The 11,235-nt window shown below is 42.1% G+C and overlaps 3 protein-coding genes across 3 annotated transcripts; 2 read left to right on the top strand and 1 right to left on the bottom strand.

The window, feature by feature from the left end:
* Positions 1-164: 164 nt before the first annotated feature.
* LOC136431219 (ubiquitin-conjugating enzyme E2 A) lies at positions 165-3,121 on the bottom strand. Its single transcript, XM_066422532.1, has one exon. It carries the CDS (start codon positions 2,995-2,997, stop codon positions 2,518-2,520), a length of 480 nt encoding a protein of 159 aa, XP_066278629.1. The 5' UTR covers positions 2,998-3,121; the 3' UTR covers positions 165-2,517.
* Positions 3,093-6,893, top strand: LOC136431216 (uncharacterized). Its single transcript, XM_066422529.1, has 3 exons — positions 3,093-3,195; positions 3,669-4,169; positions 4,731-6,893. The coding sequence occupies exons 1-3, from the start codon at positions 3,139-3,141 to the stop codon at positions 5,199-5,201; spliced, it is 1,029 nt and encodes a 342-aa protein (XP_066278626.1). The 5' UTR covers positions 3,093-3,138; the 3' UTR covers positions 5,202-6,893.
* Positions 3,099-11,227, top strand: LOC136431217 (archaemetzincin-2-like). Its single transcript, XM_066422530.1, has 3 exons — positions 3,099-3,212; positions 7,755-8,610; positions 10,278-11,227. Exons 2-3 carry the CDS (start codon positions 7,918-7,920, stop codon positions 10,575-10,577), a joined length of 993 nt encoding a protein of 330 aa, XP_066278627.1. The 5' UTR covers positions 3,099-3,212; positions 7,755-7,917; the 3' UTR covers positions 10,578-11,227.
* Positions 11,228-11,235: the final 8 nt, after the last annotated feature.

Raw genomic sequence — 11,235 nt, 5'->3', positions numbered from 1 at the left:
CTCCAAACAAGTTATACAGCTGCAGCATTACAAATGTTATTTTTAGGAAGAATACAGGGTGGGTCGAGGTGAAAAGAAAGTGTGTTGCCCTTGTCAGAATCCCATTCTAATAGTTAACAATAACTAATACCTTACAAAAAAAGGAGCAAACATCACAAATGGTCTCACCATACATACACTGTATTTTTGTTCTATACAATTTCTGTTATGTACAGCTTTTACCGCACATTATCCTCCTAGGCCAATCAGGCTCAAGAATTAAACATCAGTATGTACCATAATTACAGTTCTCTGGTTGCAAGATAAAGTGCAGAAACCTAACTACATTCATATAACAATCATGTCCTCATACTAAAGTCGTAGATACACTTGTTAAGTTTTAGAGAGATCCTCCTCAGGCCACTTTGCAACATAATGTGGGAAGGTGTGCTACTCTTCATGATGACTTGACAATAATGAACACTTGAAATAATGGCTGAGATACACGTGTACATAACATACATAAGAATTGCTAATGCAAGATATTGGACTGTAAATATTGTTTTGCAAGAATTGTAAACAAAATGGCTGTGTCAAAATGCAAAAGCATCAAGCCGTCAGTGTATTAGCACCTCATTCCTAACAAAAAACATCTTCACTCAAGCTTGGTTAACATTAATGTCATCATCACCTTCCAGTTTCTTTCTAAACAATGCAATACGCACTACTATCCCCCCAAGGCAGTACACTACACATCACTGGGTCCATACAAATGAGATTGCGTCAATCTTATCTTTGTTGCGAAGGATCTCGTGTCTATTTATGGAACCACGGGGACGTGAATCATTCTCATTAATGGGTATGATACATCCTCCCCCCTGCATGTATTCATTCTCCTAAACTACATTTCAACATGATAGTGTACACTACAGTGATAGCATTGGATAGTATGACTCATAATGACACCTGCACAGCCCTTCCTTGATACACAATGTTTCCTGCAGCAACGTATTACAGTAATACTAATAGTGTTACTTTGAGCAAGTGCGAGTATTTCCTGTCCGAAAGTTTAACAATGTATCTCCTGATCTACCCCAAAAACTTAAAGATAGAATGTATAAAGATTCCCATAAGGCTTGATACAAGCCTGTTCTGCAAGAAACTCACATACATGTAATATAATTGATACATTTCTGGTACTGCCTTCTAGTGTGAGATCTGTCACTGCCAACTTAAAACATGATCCTTCTCAAGTCTCCAAGTCCTACAAAGTATCAGTGTAAGTTTATCAGAATACTGTAATTGTACGTGATCTTATAACAGTCGCACTGTATCTGGTGCCATTTCCTTGTCTTGCACAGCAGACAGGACTTCCTAATCTACACATCTTAACTGTCCCACACAAAACACATGAACAGAATATATTCTTTTCACAGTACTTAAAGACTGAAATGACTCTTTTGTGTTTATCAAAATGGGAACAAGGTTGGGTGTGATCATCAAAATGGGTACATCGCTTTTCATGTGATTCTCCAACTGGCCATAGTATCTGCATATGGACAATTTCCAATGCTGTCAACATCTCTTCTAAGAAAATCATATACATATTTTTTCTGTACATCTACAACATGCAAATTAAACACAGGTGAAATCAAGCAAAAGGCATCGATCTACTCCATATGATTGTTGACAACATTGAAAATACCAGCCACATGCTTAGACAAGGTTTGGTCGAAGAAAGACGAATAACAACAAATAGTAGGGATCCTTGTATATCACAAACCTCCCCAACTTCCAATATTAGCACAAGTAAGTCTCAGGAGACCACTTGTTCCCTTGTATGGAAACACTGCCTCTTGCTATGACATCACCACTCAGACATTTTAAGTTGCAACGCCATACGATAATGAAAGGGGGAGGGGGGCATGCAACAACCTGTATTTCCAGCTTGAGTAAATATCTGCTTTGGTAGGGAGTAAAACATGACTGTCGAATGAGGAGGATTTGAACTGTTTCCTTGCTAGTAATGTGACATATATAAGTAATAAATGATTTAACAATAATGAGGAAGTTGTATATACTGCTATACAATACAGCAGAGGACTTGGAGGTGATGAGGAATTATCGTCTGATTCGCAAAGCATTAATGCAAAGACAACATATAAACACTGTCATGAAATAAACATGAAACTGAAGTCAAGTCCCTTTAAAGAGATGGCTGTAGGTATCTTCCATCTGGTTCAAGGTGTATGTTTCCTGGTTATTTCTGGAGCGTATCAGTTCGGTTTTACTTCGTTTCTTGAACTGCACGAATTTGAAACAGTCCCTATGGGATGCCCTCCACTCCAAATAACATAAGTTCAAATTCTGTTTCTTTTACATTCGCAATTTTTTTTTTCTCCAACTTTTCGTGATGTTACGTCATGTATATCATAGTTAGAGACACGCCAAGAGTTTTTGTCCCCTAGTGTAGTTGAACACACGCACATAATTTTAAAGATTACAGACTGAAAGCACGACAGTCTACGATCACTGTCGTCAAAGCACGTGGTCCTCTTCTGGCCCTTCTGCCCAGCTTTGTTCTACGATGGCCTGGACCTTTTTCTCGTATTCGCGCTTGTTTTCTTGATAAAGTTGCGCCGCCACGGAGTTGGCCGGCGAGTTGGGGTTGGGTTCATCTAGCAGGGACTGGATGGACGTTAGAATGGCGGAGACGTCGTACGTTGGCGACCAGCGATTCTGCAAGATGTCGAGACATATTTTGCCGTCGGCGTAGATGTTGGGGTGGAACATTTTGGACACGAAGCGCACGGTCGGCGGTTTGTTGGGATATTCTTCTGTGAACTCTAGCGTGAGCTTGAATGTTCCGTCCTCGAACGGCGTATCTTCGGGGCCGAAGATGACGGCATTCCACAGCATGATGTTGTTGTCTGTCGGCGCGGCGCTCACCCCGCAAGGAGGGTCCTCCTGGAGCCGCTTAAAGTCCCTCATGAGTCTCCGACGTGCTGGGGTCGACATGATGGGTTCACAGCGGGCCTAAAACGTCCCACAAGTGTACAAATACTGGGCCGAAAATCGGCAGATTTCCCGAAAATTCTATCTGTTGACAAGGACGTAACGTCCTTACTGCGCAAGCGCACAACGGCGGGATGTGACGCAATGAGCCGCAATGCCATGTGGGAAGGGCGTGTCAAAGGTCATGGACGAACACAACAGGTGAGGCAGGCTCTCAGGTAAACATTTACCATTTTCTCCTCTTTTATCAAACTAGCCCTCTTAATCATGCATGTATACATTCTAAAGAAAAGTTGGCATGACCTATTAATGGAGAAATGCTGCATACGTGGTCATAACACTTTCAAATGCACGCCAAGACTCAGAAACCAGGGCAGGAATGAGGTCCCTCCAAGCAGATGTTGGGGAAGACAAAGAAAAGCCAGCCGGTCAGGAAACCTCATACAATCGTTTACCTTAAATCATGTTTGGAAATTACCACTTTCCACTTCACAGAGAGGGGTTGTTTGAGACACCATAGATTTTAGAGTCCGAAAAGTTAACAGATCTCTCGACAGTCTTTCAGCTGTGAGAGCTCGCTGATCTCCCACATCCATGATCTTCAAAGATTTTTCAATGATCTTTCAGTAAACATAACTATAGCTGCAAAACCCTCTATTTCATTCTCTCTGAAGACGTGCCGAGGAGCAAGACTCTACACCATGCCTCCTAAGAAGTGCAATCAGATAAAGGCGAAGAACCGCCGGGAACCACACGAACCCTCTGCCCCCGAGAGCGCCGCGGACCCTGCGGTGGACTCTGTCGACTCCAAGGTGTCCAATGTCAGCAGCCAGGTCAAGAAGAGGAGGACGACGATCGCCACCCTCTCCGAGGCGGAAGAGGAGACCATGCTGGCCTGGCTGAGGGAGCACCCCGAGTTGTACAACAAGAAGGTGAAGGAGTATAAGAACCTGCGGAGGAAGGAGGCCCTGTGGCAGGAGAAGGCGGCAGAGATGGGAAGGAGCGTGGAGCACCTCCAGACGTGGTACCGGAGCATGAGGACCAGGATGGCCAGGCTCCTTAAGAACAAGTCCAGCGGAGAATTCACCGACAGGGACGCATGGGTGATGGAGAACCTGGCTTTCCTCCGCAAGCACATCGAAGCTGTGCACAGGGGCCAGGGGCAACTTAAAAGAGTGAGTATTGGCATCTTCTTTCATTTTCAACCTTCGAGTTGTACAGTTTCAAATCATATTTGAAATCATATTTTTCTTGGGACATTATTTTCTAGATAACAGAATCATGGATAAAAGTAGTGTCCATAGCAGGCTCTCTGGGCCTCTCTGTGCAGCCAACCCGTAACCCGTTGTATAGCCTGTAGTGGACGAACTGGCTAAACAAACGACCCAGTACAAAAAGAAGTCAATACAAAAAATGTATTATAACCTCAAAAAAGGCCCAGAGATCCTGCTGCATGCTAATTGCTATGGAGGCTAGGATAACAGATGAGGGACAATCAAACATTTACCGACTTGCGTGTGGTGGATGCATACTGTTTCTGGTTGCTATCATAATGATTTGGCTTGCACCCAGAGTTTTTTTTCCAGCAATATTGGGTTCTGGAATATGTATATTGTACATGTTTAATGTCAATAACAGTTTAGCCTGTATAACAATGTCACCGTCCATGAATCTGTATAACCCTGTCACTGTCTATGAATCACTTTATGACAATTATAAAACTTTTACACTTTCAGATGGCTCAGGGACCAGGCGCCCCTTCGGCCAGCCAAAGCACTCTGGACCCCGTCACCAACCACATCATGATCATGCAGCAGCAGCTGATCGACCGCCTGCAGCCCCAGGGTGACGCGGAGAGGCTGGGGTTCTCGGAGTGGGTACGTGCGACGCTAGTCAGCCTGCAGCACGACGTGTGGAGGCGCGCCCAGAGGGACATCATAGACGTCCTCCACCGCGCCATCAGAGAAAACGACGCCGAGCAACAGTCTGACAACGGCAGTGCTAAATCATCACTTTGCCCTGCTCTGCCTCCTACTACTACTACTACTACATCCTGTACAGGATCTACCGTCCCTCCACCTCCACCTGCAAACCCTGGACCCTCCTTCGATCGTTACAACCGGCTACCGTCAAGTCAGCAAATGTGGCAAACCCCGCCCAACCAGTGGCCAGGCCACGTTCAGAATAGCAGCAGTTCCTTCACATGATTTTCCGGTGTTCTGCTCCACCCATGGACTAACTTCCTCTGCCCCCATCTTTTTCCCAACACCTCCAATGTTTGACAGGACCACAGCAGGTTTAACAGCAGTCGACCTTCATGGAAATTAATTGGGCACTGATGACCTGGAGGTATCTACCCTAAAATCCCTATTTACGTACGTGCTTTTTAAACTTTTCAAGTTGCAAGCAGGTGCTCCAGGCCGACACCAAAGTCGAGGTGCGTACGTTACGAGGGGTTCCTCCTCGCAAAAATCGCATATCAGCATGAGAGTACGGTACATCTTCATGCAAATGAAGTGTGGAATCCTACCACACAATCAATCAGTAATAAAGAATAGATAATACATATATTTAAATTGTTCGATATTTTCTACCCGGAAACATTTTCTCAGTAACCCTTCAAGTCGGTAAACATCATCGGAAGGATGATCATGTCAACCTCTTAATTATCCACCGAAATGCTAGAGACGGGGTGCGTACGTTAGGAGGGTTTTTCCCCTGAACGTTTCAACTGCGTACGTTAGGAGGGGTGCGTACGTAAATAGGAATTTTATGGTACTGTGACAGCCAGAGCCAGTAAGGACATAACTGGTCTATCCCTGGAACTTCAGGCCAAGATGGTGCTGTAACTCTTTGGAGGATGTAACTTTACCAAATCAAAAACAAGAAAATTTTGATACGATTTTAGGATTTTTACAATTTGAAAATTGACTAGGTTGTGCTAAGAGCAAGGAAGTAAAGAATCATAATTCCATTGCACAAGGAGAGCCCTGGACACTAGGGGTGGGTACCGGTGCCGTGTACCGGTACAAAACCGGTATTTTCTTATGGACCGGTCCAAAAAACGGTCCAGAAAAAATCAGTGGACCGGCTTATGGACCGATTAGAAAATTCACAGTAACAGTTGCTACCAGCAGGCGGTCACACATAACAGGTCTAATACAAAATAAGCAGATTTAACGAGTCATGGTTTCCTTTTTCGAAGACGTTAGCTGTTAATCATATGTAGATGAGTCAACAGACGGCGAGTGCACATTAGTGTGCGCCGTGAATAATCACATTATTCTAATATACAATTTGAACATAATTTGTTGGACTCACAGAGACCTTTACTTGTGTCTGGCTCTCCAAAATATGATGTACTGCGACACTACTTTAATCAGGTACAGGTACAGGTCCGGACCTGGACCTGGCCCTCTGGACCGGACCTGAATTTTCTGTACCGGTACTAGTACCCACCCCTACTGGACACCTATAGCCATCAAGGGAATGACCAGCCCTGTACATTCCAGAAATTCCTGCCTGTACTTATCATTATTGTCAGTCTCTGTCACCACGTGCACTGTAGACAAGTAGTAGTGACTGCTCTTCACACAGCATGCAATTCGTCCTATTCAATGTTTTTATTCATGTTCTTATTGATTGTCACTATAACTAAATATGCGCTGTAGTTAAAAATATTAATGTGAAGGGTTTATCAATGAATAAATGAATATGACTATACATGTATATAACTATAACTGAATATTTGTTGTAGTTTTGAATATCAATGTGATGGGTTTGTTAATAAATGAACATAAAGATGACTATGACTATAACTATAACTGAATATTTGTTGTAATTTGCAATATTAATGTGAAAGGTTTGTAAATAAATAGATAGAGAAGGGAATTTTGAAACTTTTGTCAATTCTGTCGTCTTTTCAATCAAACTTAAAGTACTTATTTTTTTGTTATGGCATATCAATCATATTGCAATCAGTTTTTATTGCAGTCAGTTTCTTGTAGCTGGGACTCGTATCTATTTTTTCTACTTTATTATTCTGTCATTTTCACATGAGGCCTAGCAACAAGACACTGAATGCAATATATAATAGAATTAGAACTGATGTCCAATAAGAAAAAAATGGCCAACTCATAGAGCCTACTAAGGAGGCTATAGTTACATCAGGGATTATTATTGTTCAGTTCAAAACCATGGATCATATTGATCAATACATATACCTGCCTCTATAATCTATTCACACTGCATGCACCTCCCTATAACTAAATCTTCCATAGGCTAAGAGAATTTATACTTGGCATAGTTTTAAATCTTTATAACCACTAACTACCAACTTGAAGTCTCATTTCTCTCAGTCTATTGCTCTATGGAAATAGACTGCAAACTCTCCATCTAACTCTATCTGAAAATAGAAACTGTTCAGAAAATAAGCATGTGACTTATAGAGATATGTAAATATTACAGTTTCCTACAATGTGAAATTTCAGTCTCCTAGTCCTACAATAATGAGAGGTGAGTCATGCAAAGTCTTTATTGCACTGCCCTCATATACTCTCCAAGCAGAGGTTGGTAGGGGGAGATTGTAACCTTTTTATCATAAGAAACGAGGCATATGATAAAAAGGCCACTATTTTCCCCACCAACATCTCTGCTTGGAGAGTACCCTCATATCACTATGCTTAAAATGCACAGAGGCATCCTTAGAATTTTCTTCATTACATGTATCATCACATCCTGTGTTTTCTTTTGTTTTCTAGCATTGCAAGAACTGCCAGTGTCCAGACAGTAAGACTAGAGCTGACCAAAACCCTATGAACGACATGAAATAGAGACAACAACCAAGAAACATTTGACGATACGTTTTGATGGTGCACCATCTGATAGTTGCAGATGTTAATCCATCTTTGATTCTGTCTCAAAATGCAGGACAAAAGCACTAACTATGTTATTGGAAGTCTAAAAAAGTTTGACGATGTCACTAAGAAATTCTATCAGCTCAGCGGCGGTTGCCTTCAGAGCAGCCCACCAAGTCTGGACCAGTGTAAGCTGTTCACCCCCATTCTACCATTGGCACATCCCATCCACCGCCAGACATACTCACAGTGGAAGTATTCCATGTTTGTCAACACCATGTTCCGTAGGAAGAGGGGAAGGACCCTGTACCTTCTCCCCATTGGCCCATTTCCCGATAGTGTCACTGCCACCGAGGTGGCTGGACTCAGACTTTGGGACTTTCTAAGAGACTTTGCTTCGGCTTTCTTTCACGGACTTGATGTTCGTGTTCTACCAGAAGTTCCACTCGAAAACATTAACTGCACCAAACGGGTGCATGACAACACCAATCAGACGCAAGTTTTTGTGGGGGATCTTTTCCCTTTTTTACAAAAGATGTGCCCTCCCGACGGGCACTCTGTCATCGGGATTTCCTGGACGGACTTGTACCCTTCAGAAGACTTGAACTTCGTGCTTGGGGAAGCGTCGTTTGTTCAGCACAGCGCGGCGATCAGCTTCGGACGGTTCGAGCCCAAGCTGTACAAGGATGGCCAGAGAGTGAGGGAATGTGGGAGTGAGGGAGAGGATGAGAAAGCCGTCATGTTGCTGAAACTCGTAAAGGTGAGGCGAAACTTGATAGAATGAAAACCTGACAAAAAGAAAAGCTGCTCAAAAAGAAAGCCCAATAAAAACACCTAGAAAGGTGTCAAAAACAAGCCAAAGCCAATCTACGTTGATGACGGTTAGACATCCAGGTAGTAAGATACTCCAAAAATATAGTTACTCAAGCAACTGGATAAGATTTTGAGTTTCAAAATTTTATCCAGTTGCTTGAGTAACTTTTTGGCAAAGCCGATCTACTGCTGGGAAAGTACTTTTCAGCCGCTTGTCACTATTCATTTATGGTAAACAATGGAGCACATACCGTCCAGCATACACACTGGATCATTGCCAAATGACCTGAGTGAAATGAGTTTTATTTCAGCACACATCATACATGGCCTATAGATAATTTAACAGTCCTTATTATCTTCGCGGAGTACTATAGTACTCGGGGTAGATTATGTTTTCGGTTGAGCCAGCTGTTTGGTGGGTCTGTATGTATGTCAAGAGCATAACTCAAGAAACCTTTGATGAATCTTTATGATTTTTGGTAGGTGTGTAGTGGTTGTACAAAGGAAGGTCAAGTTCAAAAATGGTTTACCTTGCGTTTTTCAACAGTACTGCAGCGGACTTTTAATTTTTGTGCGTTTGTATGTAGGCGAAAAAAGTGACGGAAACGTTGATGGATCTTCATGATTTTTTGCAAGTGTGTAGATGTTGTGGAAACAGAGATCAAGTTCAAAAATGGTTCTCCTGGCATTTTCCGTCGGTACTGCAGCGGGCTTTGTGTGGATGTGTAATTCTTGTGGACAACGTAACTCAAGAAGCTGTTGATGGATCTGTATGATAATTAGTGGATGGGTAGGGTTTACGGAAAGGAAGGGTAAGTTCGATAATGGGCGTTCTAGCGAGTATCTAAGGTACTGCAGCGGAGCTTCAAAATTTAGTGGCATATTTTCCGACAGTGCTTTGGTCATGATATTTGTGTGGTAGATAGTTCATGCCACAAGAAGTAAGTTCTGTAAGTTTGGGCCCCTTAGCGGCTTGTTAAGAACTGCAGTGGGTGTTTTTGTTTTGACATTCGGACACGTATTACTTGAGAAGGGGTGAAGAGATTGTCGTGAAGTTTTGTATGTAGAGAGCTCAGATGGTGCTTTACACAATCAATGTCTAATTATAGAAAACAGGAGCTAATCTGCATAATTAGTAAGGATAATTGTAAATCCATTACATTCCATAATGGGGCGTGTGACAGTGTTCCCGAAACAGGCCAGCAGAAGGCCTTGCCTAGAAGTGTAGATAAACAGATGGTGTACATAAATAAACAAATTGGGCAGTCTCACTACAATTCAAGCAGATGTGTTGGTCCGGTTGGTTTTTAACGTGTTCAGTTAAGGCATTTTTGTCCAACACACAGTTGAAATGATTACGCATGCTCAACTTCAAGTCTCTTGACTATTTGTATAATCCCCTGATTATTCGGCGAAGATATGTGTTCGTGGAACTCTAGTGTTGGTAATGCTAACAGAATTTAATAGGATGAATGTATTATACATGCAGAAAACAACTACTTTCAAAACTTTACATTATGTCTACAATATCAAATGAAAGCCTTAAGGAAATTAGACGATACAAAAGTGAAATTCAGTGCAGTGATTTATCATTCCATGATGTTTCTGTTTCAGTCCCTGTGCCATGAGACCTGTCACCTGATGGGGCTGGCCCACTGTGTCTTCTTCCAGTGCCTGATGAACGAGAGCTCCTCCATGGAACAGGCCTTCAAGCAGCCCATGTTTCTATGTCCTGTGTGCCTGAGAAAACTGCAAAAGATCTGTAGATTTGACATCAGGGAGAGATACCTCGTGTTGAGGGAAATGTTACTTAAGTGTTGTGAAGCTGTTGAGCCTCAGTATTTTGCTGATTCTGCAGAATGGCTTGACAGGTGCTTGTCTTTTTTAGATAATCGTGATGAGGAAGAATTTTAAAGGCATCTAGAACATTTTATGAGGCTTGAACACTGGAAATATTCTCGTTGCTGTAATCTTTATGAAATTGATATTTAATGCCACTGTTTACCACATTTGCATACGGATTTCTTATCAAAAGTGCTCAAAAGCGGCACAAGAATAAACTACATGGTGATCTTTTAGTTTCATGCGCCTAGTGTAAATACTTTTAGTAGACCAATAACATAGCCCCACCCACCTCCGTCAAAACGTAGAAATGCAAAATTAAAACATAAAAATGCAAATTTTTGACGGACATGCATTCTCATTGGTCGAACCGATAAATGTGATGGACAGTCAGGATCAGTCTATTAGGGCTTGGATTTTCTATCAGTTCTCACCACACAACGATATGGTATCTTTGCTCCTTTAATGTCGATATGTAATGGTACAATGTTTTTGAAACTTACTACTGTATGTGTAGAAATGACTAGAAATTTGAGTTTTTTTAGTCAAGTTTCAAGCCTCATAAAATGCTCTGAATGCCTTCAAGACATACATTTAGTCAAAAGGGAAATCAACCCCAGAAGCATTTAGTGTTCTAGTTTCTGATGATATTTCCAACGTAACTTGACATTGAGTTTGGACTATGCAGGAGTTGTCTACTATACAGCAACAATTGACTTTGATCTCTGGC

This window comes from Branchiostoma lanceolatum, chromosome 3 (assembly GCF_035083965.1).
Source record: "Branchiostoma lanceolatum isolate klBraLanc5 chromosome 3, klBraLanc5.hap2, whole genome shotgun sequence".
Taxonomy (NCBI): Eukaryota; Metazoa; Chordata; class Leptocardii; order Amphioxiformes; family Branchiostomatidae; genus Branchiostoma; species Branchiostoma lanceolatum.
This window is presented reverse-complemented; position numbering and strand designations above follow the sequence as displayed.

Coding starts and splice junctions, on each gene's coding strand:
- LOC136431219 (XM_066422532.1), bottom strand. CDS start 2,997: ATGTCGACCCCAGCACGTCGGAGACTCATGAGGGACTTTAAGCGGCTC.
- LOC136431216 (XM_066422529.1), top strand. CDS start 3,139: ATGAGCCGCAATGCCATGTGGGAAGGGCGTGTCAAAGGTCATGGACGA. Junction 3,196..3,668: donor GTCATGGACGAACACAACAG/GTGAGGCAGGCT, acceptor TTCTCTCTGAAG/ACGTGCCGAGGAGCAAGACT. Junction 4,170..4,730: donor GCCAGGGGCAACTTAAAAGA/GTGAGTATTGGC, acceptor TTACACTTTCAG/ATGGCTCAGGGACCAGGCGC.
- LOC136431217 (XM_066422530.1), top strand. CDS start 7,918: ATGCAGGACAAAAGCACTAACTATGTTATTGGAAGTCTAAAAAAGTTT. Junction 8,611..10,277: donor TGTTGCTGAAACTCGTAAAG/GTGAGGCGAAAC, acceptor TTTCTGTTTCAG/TCCCTGTGCCATGAGACCTG.